We start from the raw sequence: 18,168 nt of genomic DNA, 5'->3' as shown, positions 1-18,168 counted from the left end.
AGATAACAGACTAACTAGAATTCATACCATTTAGCAGAAACAAGGTTTGCCCATGCCATGACCCCGTTCCCTGTAACTTAGTCCTGACTGTTTGTCTAGCTTTTAACTCTTTACTCTCCTACAGCTGTCTGGCTGGTGAGTTTTGCCCACATGCTCAGGATTTAGCTGATCGCCATATTTGGGGTCAGGAAGGAATTTTCCTCCAGGGCAGATTGGCAGAGTGTCTGGGGGGTTTTCGCCTTCCTCTGCATAGTGCTGCAGTTTAAAATGAATAGATTAATGTGCAACCACAGTCAAAAATTGAAATTTATCTCCATGGAATTTTTACTGTATAGGTCTAGCTATGTAACTTCTCATTTTTTCTCTTTGGATTTCCAGATCCAAATGTGTACTACAGATTTTGAGAATGAAAAACTTGATCGCCAGAACTTGCAGCATCAGTTGAATAAAGTTCTTAAGGAGCTGCGCAAGGCAAGGGAGCAAATAACACGACTGGAGCCCTTGGTGAGTGCTGAATGACTAACAGGTGAATTCAAGCAGTCTGCTTCACCTCAGGGGTCTGATTTCCTGTACATATGCAAGGAACTCCTGTAGGTGATGGAGCTGCTTGTATTCATCAGTTGGAGAATAAACCCCAAAGCCTATAGATCAGGAGAGTCAAACATCTGGCCCCCGGGTTAGATACGGCCCACCAACCTTTTTGGTCCGGCCCCTGGCGGTAGTGCGCGCTGCTGTGACATCTTGCGGCGTCGCACGCTGCCGCCAGGGGGTACAACGCCGCGAGATGTCACGGCATCACATACTGCCACGAGATCTGTGTACTCTGTGCACAAGACACAGCACTCCAAAAGGCGGGAGAGGGACAGTGTGGTCTTGGGGCATTGCACAGTACTATAATTCTTAATCATTGATCGATTCTTTTAATCGTAAAATAGTAGTAGTTGTAGAAGTGAATTTACTGCAGTTTTTATATCGCTGATATCTAGCAAATAAAATACAATACTACATAAAAATGGTTGTGCCTAGTATTTCGATTTATGGTATGTATGGCCCATTTGAAGTACATTTAATTCAAATCTGGCCCACCATAGCAAATGAGTTTGACATCCCTGCTGTAGATTATTCAATATGAAACTGAGGAATAGGTAAGAGTAACTTAGTAAACCCCTGGCTACATGATATTCCTGAAGTGCTCCCTCCCCTCATTGTGTGTCCTAGACTAACATTTTTTGAAGCTGCTTATTTGTCATGGTTTTGTGCATCTTTCTCTTCATTAGTTTAGTTAGTTTAGATCATGGTCTTTCTTAGCTGGCTGCTGCTTTCTAATTCAGTGGGTGATGAGTGGCTGCATAACCCTAAGGTAAATAGCAATGTGTGATGTGTCCTTTGTCAGAAACTGATCTGTTCTTTATTTTGCCTGCTCTCCCCCAAAGCCACTTGATCGAGAGCACTGGAGTAGTTTTATCTTAAGCCAGTTTCAGAGACTAATACCATGGCCTCTGCAGTCATGCAAAAAACTGGTGCTGCAGGCAAGTGGCACTAGAATAAAAGTGTTTGATTTTTTTTCAAAGATGTTCACTCCTTCACTTCCAACCCCCTTGCCAAATGGTAGAAAAGGACACTTCACAAGAAAGGGCAAGAGAAACAGTATTTCTGTGGTATCTTATCCCGAATGCTATATTTCTTCCATGCTCCTGCAGGCCACGCTCTTGTTGTCTCGGTTAAAAGAGCAGGTCTTGCCCTAAAAACAGCAGTTACCTGTATACTGTTTGGTGGGTGGGGAAGAACTATTCGTGTCTTTGATACCCCAGTGCCTCTCAGCTTTAACAGGAACAGAGGTCACTTCTGACACATAGTGAGGAATGGAGCTGCTGTCAGAGAGTCTAGTGTTCAATGCACCTAGCGCAGTAGTACTGCTAGATGCACGGCAGCAGACTACTAATCAGCCTGAAACTTGCTCGCTGCAGAATGTTGGGCTGCCACATTCCTGCAACTTTGTACTTCAACATAAATGTAGTTTGCGAGCCAGCTGCTGTGAACGTCTATGTGCTAGAAGCTCTTCAGAACAAGGTACTAATAGTTCAGCCATCTTTGGTGCATACTCTTGGGCTGTGCTAAACTTTCCTTGTTCCCCCACAAATTGATATACACGGTAATTTAAAGGGACACAAACTTGAAATTCAAAAAGAGTTAAAAGAAATGTTAGGAACTACAACTGCACCCAGATCCTGTTAGTAATATTTGTGGTTTTACAGCTAATTGCATTGCTGTTTTTAAATATTCTCTCCCCAAATGCTGCGTGTGTAGGACTTGACCTGTTGGATGCAACTGTGCTGTCAAATGCACCCTCTATATTACATTTTAAGGCTGCCTGAATTTGTGTGAATTTAATTGCTTCAATTGAAAACTTTTTTTTTCCCAGAAACTCCAAGAATTTGGACGTGTAGAACCATCACATGGTTTGCAAGCAGCATTTGAAGAGATGTTGACAATAAATGACAAAAATCCCTCACTGAAACATTCAAATCTACTTGATGAAAGCTTCCTTGAGTGTCCCAAATGTAAAGTACAGTATCCAACAAGTCAGCATAGAGAGTTACTTGCTCATATTGATTTCTGTGTTGATTAAGCTCCAAATGGAATTGCCATTTGTATACTGCATTTTAAATGCAGCCAGGATTCTATCCCACAAAAGGAAATAATGGCTTTTTAAACTCCTTTTCTTTTTTTAAGGTTGTATAAAAGACTAGTCTATCTGTTTCATATTCCAATTTAACAAGAAAATTATTGTAATTTATTTGGCTTTATATAAATATTTCACTCTGGCGTTTTTTTGAAAAGTTATCTGGAGCCACAAATTCAGTGAATGAGAATTTATCAGAAATAGGAATATTTTTAAATTGTAAACTACTGACTTTGTTTTTGCACTATTACAGATATGTATTGGGACCAGTAAAAATACACAGCTAACTCCCATAAACTGTCTTCCTCTGTACCTTGCACCACATAAAAAGGCCTCAACATGAAGAGTGACATACTTCTAGGGCCTCTCAGATAGCCATTCTCGGTTATGGTGGTTCTATGTAAATTTGATTTTGGCCCTAATATAATAATTGCATTGCACCAGAGAATATGTTCAACATCTTGATACCATAAACCATTTTGCAAAAGGAGTCAAGATGTTTTTTCCTACTGATGGGTGGTGTTTTCACGTGTCCTAGTCATCACTCACTCCTTTGTATCAAACAATTTGGCATGAGTTAGGGCTGTTATGGAAACGGCTGTCAACGTGCAAACTCTTCTTAAACCAATATTAAGTCTTGAAAACAAACTTCTTCCCAGCAAATATTAGTCTACTGAAAAATAGGAAGCCCCAGTTTAGGAGAGCATCCAGGCCCCTTTTTGGAAGCTAAAATGTCAATTTATTATATTGAAGCACACTCCTGTTTGCACTTCTCTATCCTACTGCTTAAAGTTGGGAAATGTAACTTACCAGAAAACCTGTTTTACTTCTGTGAGGGTTTTTATGGGTCCCTGTTTTGAAAATGAAATAGTTTTCTAATACTAATAAAATGCAGTTGGGTTTCTCATTCTGAAGTCACTGTACTTTTTTTTTTAAATAATAAGAAAAACTAATGAAGTCTTGCACGCTGGTCAGTAACTCTATGGCAAATTTGCCCTTTGCAAAAGTGTCTCTATTATTAGTGTTTTGCTCTATTTGAACTTGCAATGGATATATATATATATATAATATATATATATATATATATATAATTAGAAATTTCTAACTAATAGTTAGTGCTTAAACGCTAGATTCATCTTAAACTTTTTTAGGATTGTTTGTCTTGAACAGTGGGTTTTTATAAAAAGATTAACTTCTTACTATATACCTATGAGTACTTAGGAACATAGGAATTGCCATAATGGATGAAATGCCATGGTCCATCTTGTCCAGTATCCTGTCTCTGACAGTGGCCAGTTCCAGATGCTTCAGAGCAGGTGCAAGACCTCCATAGTGGGAGATGCAGGATAATCTACCCCAATGAAGGTCTCATTTTAATGGTTAGAGATTTGTCTTAAATCCTGAAGACTAAGAGGTTTTGGTCTCTCCAAAATCTGGGTTGCATTTACTGTTATAATGCTGGATGATACCATTATCCATCCCTTTGAAATTTTACCAAGTTCTTGACCTCAATGATGTTCTCTGTGGTTTAATTCTACAGTCCAATTACACACTAAGTGAAAAAGTATTTTCTTATCCGTGTTGAATTTGTTACATTTGAATGTCACTGAGTGTCCCCTTGTTTGTGTGATGAGACAGGGAGAACCAACGCTCCTGATCTCCCCTCTCCATCATTTGTTATTTTATATACTTGTATCATGTCTCCTTTCTACAGCAAACAATCCCATTTCTCCTCCTTCATGAGTTTTTCCATGCCCCTAATTGATTGGTGCCCTTCTCTGAATCCCTTTTATTTCTGCAATAACCTTTTTGAGATGGGGGGACCAGAAAGGCACACATTATTCTAGTTGAGTGCATACAATCAATTTATGTAATGGCATAAATACTATTTTCCATAGTATTCTCCATTCCATTCCTTATACATCCTAACATCCAGTTTGGTTTTTTAACTACAGCTAAGCATTGAGCAGAAGATTTCATCAAGTTGTCCTGGGGCCCAGGTATCTTTCCTGAGTTGATAATTAATTTAAAAACCAGTAAGCATATTCATTTTTCCCCTCCAGTCTGTTACTTTGTATCTATCAATACTGCATTTCATCTGTCATCATGCTGCTCATTCACCTACTTTGCTTAAGTCCTTCTGAAGTAGAGCTAGGTGAATAATGGTGTGTTTGATTTGCTGGCTATTCTGAAAAATCAAAAAAATATTTTAGGTCAAACTGAAAATGACATTTTTCAGTGATCAGTTGAGAGTTTGAGTGAAGACTAATCCAGCTGTTTCAGCAGTGTTGAAATGAAATATTTTGTTTTGCGTTTTCACAAAAGCAGAGGAAGCAGGATTTTCAGAATGAAGGTGCGGGAGAGAGGGCCTCCCTTACAAGCTTTAGCTTAGTAGTTAGAGCATTCAGGTGGGATGTGGAAGACCCCAGTTATTTCCCCCTCTCCACTATGTAGCAGGAGTTTGAACTTGGGTCTCCCACACTGCAGGAGAGTGCCCTAACCACTGGGCTATGGGATATTCTGGCATGAGAGTTTCTCACACTCCTCTTGAAGCTGTTCCACTTTTTATAATCAGTCCATTGAAGTAGGGACTTGAACTTAGGCTTCCTTATCCTAGGTAAGTGTCATAGCTACCGGGCTATAGAGTCATTCTCGCTCACTTTCCCTGGCCCAATGATTATATTGTCATTCATAATAGGTAAGAACAGATTTTTTTTCTTTAATGAAATAGTTACATAGTAACCCTTCAGTTACAGCTATTTTTAAATACCAAGATATTCAGCCTACAAAAACCACCATATCATCTTCTAACCATCTGCTTGCTCATGTGAGTCCGTCTTTGAATTCCGTATTCTTATCTCCGTTTCTTTGCTAAAACCTTCTGTGGGTGTTACCTAGCTGCTTTATTTGTCATGTGCAAATAAGACTTTTATAAATGTCTTCATGCAAGGAATGCAATAAACAATCTGTACACAACTATTCAATTTAAATCCAGTAATATTGACTGTTTAACTGTATGTGTGAGGAAAACTATCAAATTGAACCACACACATATTTAGAGGTGGTCATGCATCACCGCTTACCTGAAAAGAATCGTGGAAATAAAGAACACAGTGCTCTTCAAGGGATATACGGAAAACAGATTCTCCCTCTAAAATGTAGCAATAGAGGCATGGAGGATTACACAATGAAAATGTGCCAACAGAGCTGAGGTAAAAAGTATTTCAATATTGACCTGTCGCATGCTATAAACTGATTTACATTGTCACATCCTGTTTTGATATAACTTAAGAGCTTTCAAATCTACTCAGCCAGTTTGGACTGAATAAAATTAAAGGATGTGGTAACAAGCTACTACGTGATCACATTCTAAAACTTGAGATTTTTACCTTATTCAAAGTTATGGTTCCACACCAACTAATGAGGGTCCTTGATTTCAAAAGGGCTAACTAAATAATTAAGGGAATTAGCTAGGAAAGTGAGCTGAACTGAAAAAACAAGGATCTGAATGTGGAGGAGGCTTTAAATGGAAGTTGCAGAAATTATCTGAAGCCTGATTCCATCCCGGGGAAAAAATTCATAGGTAAGGGTTGCAGACCAAACTGGATGAGCAAGTATCTAAAACAGGTGATTAAGAGAAAGTAGAAAGCCTACAAGGAATAGAAGATGGGAGGGATCAGCAAGGAAAACAACCTCTTGGAGGTCAGAAAGAGTAGGGATAAAGTGAGAATTGCCAAAAAGCAATGGGGTGGAGATTAAAAATAATCTAGGCACCTAAACAAATATTTTGCCTCAGATTTTAATGAGACTAATGAAGATTTTAGGGTTGGGGCAAGTGGCTAACGGGAACAAAGATATGGAGGTAGAAAATACCACATCTGAGGTAAAACTCAAAACAGTTTAATGGGACAAAATCAGGGGGCCTGGATGATCTCCATCCAAGAATATTAAAGGAATTGTCACATTAAATTGCAAGCCCCATAGCAAGGATTTTAATGAATCTGTAAACTGACTGGAGTACTGCTGATACTGCTAGTACCTACTTTTAAGAAAGGGAAAAAAGTGATCTGGGAAACTACAGGCCTGTTAGTTTGACCTCAATTGTATGCAAGGTCTTGGAACAATTTCTGAAAAAAATAGTAGTTAAGGACATAGAGATTAATGATGATTGGGATAAAATACAGCATGGTTTTACAAAAGGTAGATCATGCCAGACCAACCTGAGCTCTTCCTATGAGAAAATAACTGATACTTTAGACAAAGAAAATGCAGTAGATCTAATCTACCTGGACTTCAGTAAGGCATTTGACCCAGTTCCACATGGGAAATTATTAATTAAAATGGAGAAGATGGGGATTCAGAGGAGAACTGAAAGGCGGATACAGGAACTGGTTAACAGGGAGACTACAATGGGTCATACTGAAAGGTGAGCTGCCAGGCTCGAGGGAGGTTGCTAGTGGAATTCCTCAGGGATCGGTCTTGGGACCAATCTTATTTAACATTATTATTACTGACCTTGGCACAAACAGTGAGAGTGTGCTAATAAAATTTGCAGATGACACAAAGTTGGGAGGTATTGCCAATATGGATGAGGACTGGAATATCATACAAGAGGATCTAGATGACCTTGTAAACTGGAGTAATAGAAATAGGATAAAATTTAAGAGTGTGAGGTCATGCAGTTAGGGACTAATAATAAGAATTTTTATTATAAGTGGGGGGCATATATATTGCAAGTGACAGGAGGAGGAGAACGACCTGTGTGTATTGGTTGATCACAGGATGACTATGAGCCACCAATATGATGTGGCTGTGAATAAAGCTAATGCAGCCCTAGGATACATTAGGCAAGGCATTTCCAGTAGAGACAGGGAAGTGTTGATGCCATTATAAAAGCACTGATGAGACCTCATCAGGAATACGGTGTGCAATTCAGTTCTCCCATGTTTAAGAAAGATTAATTCAAACTGGAACAGGTACAGAAAAGGGCTATCAGGATGATCCAAAGAATGGAAAAACCTGCCTTATGAGAGGAGATTCAAAGACCTGGGCTTGTTTAGCCTAACCAATAGAAGGCTATGGGGGATATACTGTCTATAAATACATCACAGGTAGGGTCCTACCACATTCACGGAACCTTGTCATCAATTTGAGATCTGAAATGTCATGGTGTTGTAACCGTGGGGGTCCCGAACCAAAAAGGGATCGGGGGGAAGGGAGAGAAGTTTTACAAGATTGCCACCCTCATTTGACTACTGTCTTTAGAGCTGAGATCTGAAGGCAGCAGCCGCGGAGCTTCCTGCAGCTGAAAGAGGCTCCCGGATGTGGAAGTGAGTCTGATCTCCCCATGCTGCAGGGAGCGCCCCAGCCGAGAGCTCCTAACTGCTAGTCCTGGCCAATGCCCGGGGCCCCAGCCAATTTGGGGGTACCTGGAAAATGAGCACTCTGATCCCCAGCTGAAGCCCAGAGTCCAGGTGTCCTGAGGCCTGGCTGGAGACGCAGGGCGGAAGCTCCAAGCCCAGACAACCCAAGCTCCATCGGGAGCCACAGGATGGAAGCCCCGAGCCCAGATGCCCTGAGCCCCGGCTGGAGCTGCAGGGTGGAAGTTCCAAGCCCAGACGCTCCAAGCCCGGACAACACAAGCCCCAGCTGGAGCTGCAGAGGGTGAAAGCCCTGAGCCCCTGCAGAAGCCTTGGGGCAGAAGCCACAAGCCCAGCTCTGGGGCTGCTGCAGCACAGAAGTAAGGATGTACCACCCCCACTTCTGCACTGCCCCTGGAGGAGGGTCTGATCTCCCCACTGAAAGCAGCGTGCAAGTGAAGGATAAGTCCTGTTTCTCTCCAGCCCGGCCTGGGATAGCAGCTAGAAGACCCCAGCTGGAGCACTGTCAGCAGCATGGGAGAGATCAGATTTCACAGGGAAGGGCTTATTTCATGGGCTGTGACACATTTTTCACAGCTGTGAAATTGGTAGGGCCCTAATCATAGGGATAAATACCAGGGAGGGAGAGGAGTTATTTAAGTTAAGTGCCAATGTAGACACAAGAACAAATGGATATAAACTGGCCATCAACAAGTTTAGGCTTGAAATTAGATGAAGGTTTCTAACCATCAGAGGAGTGAAGTTCTGGAATAGCCTTCCAAGGGAAACAGTGGGGGCAAAAAACCTAGCTGGCTTCAAGACTGAGCTTGATAAGTTTATGGAGGGGATGATATGATGGGACAGCCTAATTTGGCAATTAACTGAGCTTTGACTACTAGCGATAAATATGTCCGTAGCCTGTAATGGGATATTAGATGGGGTGGGTTCTTATTACAGAGAATTCTTTCCCAGGTGTCTGGCTGCTGGTCTTGCCCACATGCTCAGGGTCTCCCTGATTGCCATATTTGGGATCGGGAAGGAATTTTCCGCTGAGTCAGATTGTCAGAGACCTTGGGTTTTTTTTGCCTTATTCTGCAGCATGGGGCATGAATCACTTGCAGGTTTTAAATGGTGAATTCTCAGTAAAACTTAAAACCATGAAATGTGGACATCAGTAACTCAGCCAGAGGTTAGAAGTCTATTACAGGCATGGGTGGGTGACGGTCTGTGGTTTGCAACGTGCAGAAAGTCAAACTAAGATGATCATGATAGTCCCTTCAGACCGTAACGTCTATGAATCTAACTTAGCCACATAGTAAATATAAATTAAGGCGCCAACCTTATATGTCAACACAAACTACTTTTATGCACAAGGGCCTCTAAAATGGGACTTTTACCCCCTCCGCTGAAATAAAGCTCACCAGTATAGTTTTGGTATCTGCATGGACCTTCCTCTTACTTACAGTACATATGGATATAAAAATATGTACTGTATACAGCATATATATTTCACTAAAATAATATTACATCTGACCTAAACCAACAAAAAAGCAAGGTTAACCATAGGTAACAAACCATTCTATACTATTTTATTCCATCCCTCCCTGGCTATTTTGAATCACATATGGATGTGATCATTTCACCATATGCAAAATTAACTGTGATGACACCAGGAGTGAGTCTCATGGTTTATTTTGTATTGCTCTAAAGCTGCAAACTGGCTGATGTCAGCCAGTGATGATCTGAGCTCACATAGCTACCCTGACGACAAACTTCTCGTCTGGACAGGCAAAGCCACTTTGAGCAATAATTTGCACTAGTGTAGTTTAGCCCTGCTTGAAAATGGAGTAGACTGCACTGGTGCACATTGCTGCACTGAAGAGCTACTCTCCAGCACACATAAATCCTTATTTGCAGGATTAAGGGGCTCTTCCAGACCCTATAAGCTCGAACAGATGAGTGAGGCATCTAATTCAGAAGTGCTTAACTTCCACCATCAGTAGCCACAAGAGCAAATGGAAAAAGGCACTCATTCAAGCTCAGATGTGAGTGTCACATTTGAAGTTCTGAGGCCAGACAGCTCGTGGGAGGTGATAAGCATTTATCAAACTCCCATAAATCAGAAATGTCAGGGTGAGTCACCTTCAAGGGCCACAGACTAAGTCATTTTGGGCTTCTATGCCCACCTTTTTCCTCTCTGTCCCAAACTCCAAGATTTGCCATCCCTCCCTGTGCCCCCATATAGCCCAAAACCATCATCCTTTCACCCATATACTCCTTTTAGGACCCCTAGCAAGCCACAACTCATGTAACCTCACTCATACAGGGCCTCTGACCGCACAGCATCATGCAAAAGCATCTCTACAGTTCCCAGGCAGATGAGGTTTAAAGGGCTCCTCCCCTAAACTCAGCAGTGTAGGCCCTTACTTCACCTCCCTACCCCATCACCCATTTGGAACTAGTGGTGGCAGGTGTCTTTTCCCTCCCTTCTCAAAGAGGCAGAGGCCTGGGGCTCCCTTCCATCAATAGAAATGGCAGCAGGTAACACTTTCCACAAAGGAGCGGCGGGGGTGAGGGGGAAGCCTCCTGTACTTATACCAGCAGTTAAGACATATCTGCTGGGGTTATTAGACAGGCATCCAGCACTCTTCTCCTGCCACACACACAGTCATGTATGAGGCATTGTTGGCAGGACCTCCTAGAGAAGCGGGGCTTGGAGTTAACACCTCCACTGGGCAGTTTCCCATTTTAGAGCTATTGTTTCAGGCAGCTTGCGAGCTAAGGTGCTGCCTGAGCACTGGTTATCCGTGGGTCACATTTTCAAGGCTTTCTTCCCAACAATCAGGACAAAAGTTTAGATTCTGATGTAATCACATGGCTCCAGGAGCTGGGGCTTTAGGTGGGGAGAAGGGACAATGAATTGCCACATGGAGCCCTACGCAATAAAGAAGCTGTGCCATCATGCACCACACCAGCAGCAAAGCTGGGTAGTGAATGCCCTTTTCTTGTCCATTATGAATCATTGATGAGCAGCTGTATCCTAGATCATAAATTGATCCATTGAGGCTGGTGTGTGCAAGAGAGAGCATGCAGGATGTTAAATCCCCTACTCATCACCTGCCTATCCAACCCTTGTTTTCACCTCAATTCTTTGATCCCATGGTGCATGATTCAGACCTGCAACATTAAACTCGCTTTCTGATATTCATTGAGCACCCAACTAATGATCTGAGCTGACATATGATGCTCTAGGTTTTTAAGGTGTGGCTTGACAAAGCCCTGGCTGGGATGGTTTAGTTAGAGCTGGTCCTGCTTTGAGCATGGAGTTAGACCAGATGACCTCCTGAGATCCCTTCCATCCCAGCTGTGGCCATTACAAGAGATCTTGGCTGTCCGAGGGAATTTCCTCCAGGTCAGAGACTGTTGCTGCCTCTGTGGTTTTCGAAGGCATATCTGCCACATCGTGAGCCACGGCCAAACTGTCAAACATATGCCAAGGGTCTGCGAGGGCCTCTCAGGCAAAAATCCAGTCCAGTGCCTCATAGTAAGCACATGTACTGGGAACTTTACCAGAGCTCTTGGACAATTTTGTCATTCTGCTGCAGCTACTTGGCCTTGCACTGGTACTGACCTGTGTCCCAAGAGTTCGCCTTCTCCTTCATTTGCTCCCCTAGCCACCAGTAGAGCTTGGCATTCCAGTGGCTACTGGAAAGATAGAAGTGAACATGCTCCTCTCCCCAGAATGCAAGAAAGTTCAGGATCTCCTGACACAGTCACATGGAAGCATGGTGGCTCTAATGGACTTGGTGCCTGTGAGCTTGCTACATGCTGGAGTTGCAAACAGATATGCTTGGCAGTGTGCCAGCATTTACACAGAAGGGGGACATCTGGTCAAGATAATCCCAGTGTAGTGGAGAGTACACAGGTACCCAGACCGGCCAATCCAGATGTGAAGCAATGCACTGGGAGACAGCAGTGGAGGACTATCTAAAGCAGTGTAGTTAATTCAGAATGGGGCTGCATTCAAACAAACCTTACAGCAGTATAACTCCTTACAAAATAGTTATGTCACTGCCAAAGCATATTCATTAATGAAGAATAAGATGAAGAATAAAGAGGAAAATGTGTGTGAACACAAGACAATTTATGTTCAAAACAAAAACACACTAAAGATGTACTGAAAAAGTGGTTTTGTGTAGATAAGACTTGAGTCACCTAGAACTTGGATTTCTTTTGTGATGATGAAAAGTCAACATCCCTAATGCTCTGATCACAAAGCACTTAGCAAACATTGCACAGCACAACACACCTGTTAAATTGTAAGTAATATTTACCCATTGTGATACAGGTGCATTGGATGACTGCCCACAGCCCCAAACAATCAAGTCTGCAATAGATGGTGTAAACAAAACAAGTGTCTCTGGTGGGTCAAGTTCTCCAAACAAAACAAGCATTGTACTGTCCAGCAGGTCCCTCCATCCGGGAACAATCTTTCACTAGAGAAGGAAATAAACTGAGTAATCCCTTTTAAAAATTAAACTGTTCCTGGTTGTCAGGAGAACATAAAACAGTCATTGGCTTCTGACGCACATAAACATAGCCCAATCCCTGGCAGCCAGAGAGCAATAAGAAAGAATCAGGGCCATTATTCAGGAATAAAACAAAGAAAAGCCCTTTTTAATCCAGAGGCTAGCTAGGTTCATGTGGACCCCAGTTATTTTCTGTCAAGAACCAAGTGAACTCCCTAACTGACTCATAGCTTCAACCATTTCCATCAGAGAAGAGTTTACCCCTTTCTCCAAGAAGAAGCACAAAGCTGAATGCTACCTTCTTTTCCCAAGCGCTTGGGTCGTTTCTGCAGGCTTGAAGCTTGTTCCCTTCCCTAGTCCCCAGGTCTTCTGTTATCCACTTCCTATTATGGCCAGGTGTGAGTATGAACAGTTCATAACATCTGAATTATTATTATTGGACAGTAGCATAGGTATTGGGTTGACCTCAGCTAGTTTCTTTGGATGTGTCTACATAGCAATTAAACACCTGTGGCTGGCCCAGGTCAGATGACTCAGGCTCATGGGGCTCAGGTTGCAGGGCTGCAAAACTGAACATCTAACACAACTATTTTCAGCCCCACAGCCTAAGTCCCATGAGTTCCAGTTAGCTGACTGGGCCAGCCACAGTCGTGCCACAAATCTTTTATTCCAGAATAGACATACCCATAGAGGTTAAAAACTACCTGTGCCTTGTGTCTGCTGGCTGTTTACATCATGATCATTATCTCCATGTAAAAACACATCTTTTTTCTGCAATGAAGACAAAGTCTTGGGGGGAGGAGGGGGAGAGAACATCCCTTGAGCCAAATGGGTCAGTTACACCTCACAGGCTGATTCATCTCCATGGGGTGTTCTGAATCTTCTAAGACGATCCCATTGAGATGAGGGGGCTGCTTCACACCTCTACTGACCTCTTTTGATGTCAAGCAATTCCTCCTCCGCTAGCTCCTGAAGTAGAGTATGGAGTTTTTCTCTGCTCCCTCTTGCAGCCTCTAGATGGTAGATGTGGCTCCGTCACAGCCCATGAATTATCATCACTCCACCCTACTTCCCCAGGGCACCTTTAACCATACTGGGGCATGGAAGGGCCAGGAGGAGAGAAGAGGTAGTAGCTAAGAGGCATGATGTGTTCCAAGAAAGCCTCCTTGTGCCTCCCCCGCCATCAGAGGTGCACCTCAACCATGCCCGCCGCACTACTAGCCCTTGCTCAGAAACAAAGGAAAGTCACTGCCCAAAAGCTTCATTAAGACTAAGTTAAGGTTGACAGGCAGTGCCTCATATTCTTCCAGAACACTGGTTGTAAGTTAAACCCCTGAAAATCAGGAAGTACAAATTTATGGCAAAACAAATTTAAACTTCTTAAAAACCAGAAACCACGAGCCCTGCTCTGCAACTTTAGCAATGCCCACAAGCCACCCATTTACAGACATCTTAGCACTCTATTCTTCCAGAGACTATGGAGCACTACGGGAACACAGCATGTGAGTACAATATGAGAAACTGGTAGATCATGCCCTCACTACGGCAAATGTTGTAGTTAGGGCAGGTTTAGTGAACAACACCTGGCCTCTAATCAGCCACTTCACCTACTCTGAACAAACCACCCCAGAATTGCCAGATGTTACCACCACTTGACTTTTCTCCTAAAGATTCCCCCCTGCACTTACCTCTGCCCTGTGGTGCATATAGCTCTCAGAGTGTTACAGATCCCCATAGCATAACTAGACTATGGCACTCCTCTACCTGCACAGCTGACATAACTCAGTGCATAAAGGAAGGTTCATGATCCCTTTCATTGCAGCATGATCTGTGTTAATCTGCTGCAGGTAAACCCTGCACCAATTAAGACATCTGTTCCTAACACAGTGAAGGGCAGTTGGAGAGCATGTGACTGAGGTGTATCCTAACTCTCTGTTTCCTGGTTTTCAGAGGTTTAAATATAGATGCATTCAATGTTTTGGAAGAGTATGAGGCATTGCTGATCAGTCTTAAATCTGCATTAATGAAGTTCATGGGCAATAAATAGATCACTTAATTAAGGATTTAAATTACTTGTCCCAGCTCACAGAGAAAAACAGAGAGACTGAAAAGCTCTCTAAGAGCCTTCACTTCCAGGCTCTTGCTCTACACTCTAGACAACAATCCTTCTGTTAGTATCCAAGAGCTCATTTCCCCAAAACACCTCATTATGCTGGATTCTCAGTTTTGGTGGCTAAATACTACATCACTTTTCTTTAGAAGGAAAGACATTTTTCCCCTGGAACCATAGATTTCCTTTTGGCTTGTGTACCTGGGCAAAGCAATTATTATTTTCTTTATACAAAATACTTGTCTTGCGGAGCTCCACTCTAGGGCTCCTGGCCATATGATGGAGTATTGAGACCGGTATTCTGTTTCAGCTAGCTCTCCGGTATTTGGTAGGCTCACACGAAGTAAATAAGAGATCCTCTTTCACATCCAGGGACACAGGTACCGGTGATCATTTTTCAAGAAGATCAAAAAGAAATCCTACCTCCTCTCCCAGGGTAGTCCCAGCAGACTCAGGCTTTTTGCCCATACTTGTTTCTCTTCAGCTCATTCTTGACAGGCAGCATCTTGTTTTCCTCAGTAATATTGCTGCAAGACCTGACCCTGTCCCCACTGAAGTCAGTGGAGTTTGCCATAGACTTCACTGAGAAAAGGATTTGTGTTTAGCTTTATTACCATTTGCTACATGCCCTCCAATTTCCTATTAATGTCATATTAAATATTTTGTAACTCTCTGCATACTGGCAGTCCAGCTCTTTGGGAACTTACTCCTGGCTACATACTATCTTATATTCAAAAGTGGCAAGTCTGCTATAGCTAGTGCCAAGGACTGTGGGGTTTACTTGATGGTTTCACTAAAGGGTACAAAACTGGGAGGTGCTGAAATCAGTGGGAACTGAAAGGAACTTGGTACATCTCAAGATGCTCTAAGCATCTCACAGGATCAGGCCCCAATACCTAGGCTATGTTCTGTATCCATGGTTTTGCCTAGAAAGAATCTCTCTGGATATTATTAGGTAGTTTGCTGTGGTTATTCACAATATGGTGCCCAGAATTCTTAAATCTGGCAAATGAGACTACAGCAAAACTTGTGCTTCTGGCTATTTACTATCTGCAGTCACCTGTGTTGATAGCTGGCAGGTACGGCAATCTTTGCAAGGTTTCCAATTGCTTTCATTTAAGTTCATAATGCAGTCGGCAGCCCCTTGCTTAAAGCATTTCCAGTCATTTGTAGACTTTTCAGATTCAAAGATTTCAAGGCCAGCAGTCACCATTATGATCATGTAGTTTAATCTCTTGATGAATCTGGGTCATAAATTTCACCCAGTGATTCCTGCACATAATTCAAACACAGCTATGTAAATTGCCTGCAGACACTCTCCTTAGTGGGCCAGAACAGAAAATATTAGCAACTTCAAGAGCAGGACTATTTCAATGTAAAGGAGGTTAATTAAAGTTGCTTTAATTTCTGCACTGGCAGTGGAAAAGGCATTGGTAGTGTCTAAGTGAAAGTTGACTATTTTTGTCTTTCTTTATTAAATGTCTCTCTGTTATAATGGCCAACAATTCTGGAATCCCTTTAAATGCCATTAACAGGTTTCATTCACAAACAGGTACCTTTGCATAGTAACTTTACATAGTACAATATGATGTACACTAAGTGTTTACAAAGTCCTATTGAAATCAATATGATTACGCTTTCAGTCCCTGTTTAAGTATACCATGACTAGAGTAGAATGTATTTAATAGGCAAAGGCATCATAAAAAGCTGTAACGTCACTTGCACAGTGCTGCAACTGAAACCTGGACTGTTTACAAAATCACCATGTTGGTATATAGCCAGACTAACTCATCCAGAGTGGAATAAAATGATATAAAGCTGTTTACATACATGCTTTGTGAAAATATTGTTCCAGCCTTTTATGATTATGTGTGTGTGTGATTTATGCACCTAATGCCCAGTCTAGCTAATTCCTTTCTACCCAATGTAGATGGTATGTATCTTACTGCTTCCCTGGTTTTGAACAATTGCTTTCAGAAATCTGACTGCCAAGAAAATCACGAGATAGTTTCTTTAAATATAAGTGGAAAGTCCTTTTATTTTTCATTTTGTTGTCCTAATTTTTAGTTATTTTACGAGTTTCTTGATTCACTCATCATTTAAGGAGGCATTATATTTGTTCAGCATGTCACTCAAAACTTAGCACAGGGTACTAAACCTCTATGCTGCGTGACTGCTTCACCACCATACCTGCAACAAAGAATGAACCCCAAGTAGCCCACAACATTGAGGGAGACAACCCGCGGCTTTAAAAGGGAAGATGGAGCAATGACAAAATTCCTCTTTTTGATCTTAAAATAGTCCTGGTTATGCCGGGCTGTGGACAGGAGTTCTTAAAGAATAGTCTCACGTCAGTTCCTCAAAGCAAAGGGGAAACCTGAGTACAGAATAATGCCCTCGCTAGTTTCCTTTGTGTTGAACAGAAGAGGAGGATGTGGGCGAGGAATTGCGGGGCGCATTTGAGAGGCGCGCTCCTGCTGATGTGGTTACTCGCGCCAGGGGTTCGAGGCTAGCGCTTGGGCACAAACGATTCAATCCAAAGGCTGCTGGGCAAAGCGACTAGGCTGGCTGTAGCTCAGCTGGAGTTGGGATCACAACGGAGATAGAGGCGACCAAGACTTTCATGTGGAGATTTGGCTGCCCTGAGACCAGCCTAGGCGGGCAGGTTAAACCGCCCGACTGGTGTATGTGTGTGTGTGAAGGGCTCGCCCATGAGTTCTCGCAGACATTCAGGGGTTTGCCCAGGCCCCAGCTGGCACATGAGACTCGACAGATACCGGCTCCGTGGCCAAGTTGCCTCACTGAGCCCTGCGCAGGGACAAGCGCTGCTGGGAGAGGCGGGTCCCGCCAGGGCCGAACGCGCAGGGGCCTGCAGGGGCCTCGGCCGCTCGCCCCTGAAGGAAATGCCCCCGGGCCAGCAGGGCTCGCTCGCTTGTGAGTCACTGGCTTGTAAAAGCACAACGCCCTCGCCTTTGTTGTCGCTGGGCGCGCTGGATATTTACCCTCCTCGCCTGGCGCTACTTCCTTGTTCCCCGCAGCCGAGCCCGCCGGCCAGGTGCTATAAACCGCCCTGCAGACACCTCGCCTGGCAGAGGAGGCGATGCGGCCGCTGCCCGCCCGGTGCCTGTGCCAGCCCAGCCCCATGGCACGAGCACCCCGGCGCGGCCAGCCCGGTGTCTGGGAGCGGGGTGCCTAGCTCGGGCTCAGACGCAGCTCCCTGTGCTCCGCCGTCTGATGCCCGCCGTGCCAGCCAGATGCCAGGCGCCTGGCTCACCCCCGAGGGGAACCGCACCCATTTCCCCTTCTTCTCCGACTTCAAGGGCCAGAACAAGGTGGCCCTGAGCGCCCTGGAGACCGCCGTGCTCTCCTGCATCTTCCTGGTCTCCTTGCTGGTCAACGTCTGCGCCATCTCGCTGCTGGCCAGGAAGAAGAGGAGGCTGCGCACGGCCAGCTGCCTGGTGCTCAACCTCTTCTGCGCCGACCTGC

General features: G+C 43.6%; 1 protein-coding gene across 2 annotated transcripts in view; it reads left to right on the top strand.

The window, feature by feature from the left end:
- The window catches only part of CEP55 (centrosomal protein 55), a 34,916-nt gene extending 31,326 nt beyond the window's left edge, over nucleotides 1-3,590 (top strand). For both annotated transcript variants that reach the window (XM_067552974.1, XM_067552975.1), the window contains exons 8-9: nucleotides 379-504; nucleotides 2,423-3,590. In XM_067552974.1, the coding sequence (XP_067409075.1) occupies nucleotides 379-504; nucleotides 2,423-2,629 (333 nt within the window). In that variant the 3' untranslated portion in view covers nucleotides 2,630-3,590. The remainder of the gene's footprint in view (nucleotides 1-378; nucleotides 505-2,422) is intronic.
- The last annotated feature ends 14,578 nt before the right edge of the window (nucleotides 3,591-18,168 follow it).

This window comes from Emydura macquarii, unplaced genomic scaffold (assembly GCF_026122565.2).
Source record: "Emydura macquarii macquarii isolate MOO-44397 ecotype Brisbane River unplaced genomic scaffold, CSIRO-AGI_Emac_v2 contig_1390, whole genome shotgun sequence".
In the NCBI taxonomy this organism is placed as follows: Eukaryota; Metazoa; Chordata; order Testudines; family Chelidae; genus Emydura; species Emydura macquarii.
This window is presented reverse-complemented; position numbering and strand designations above follow the sequence as displayed.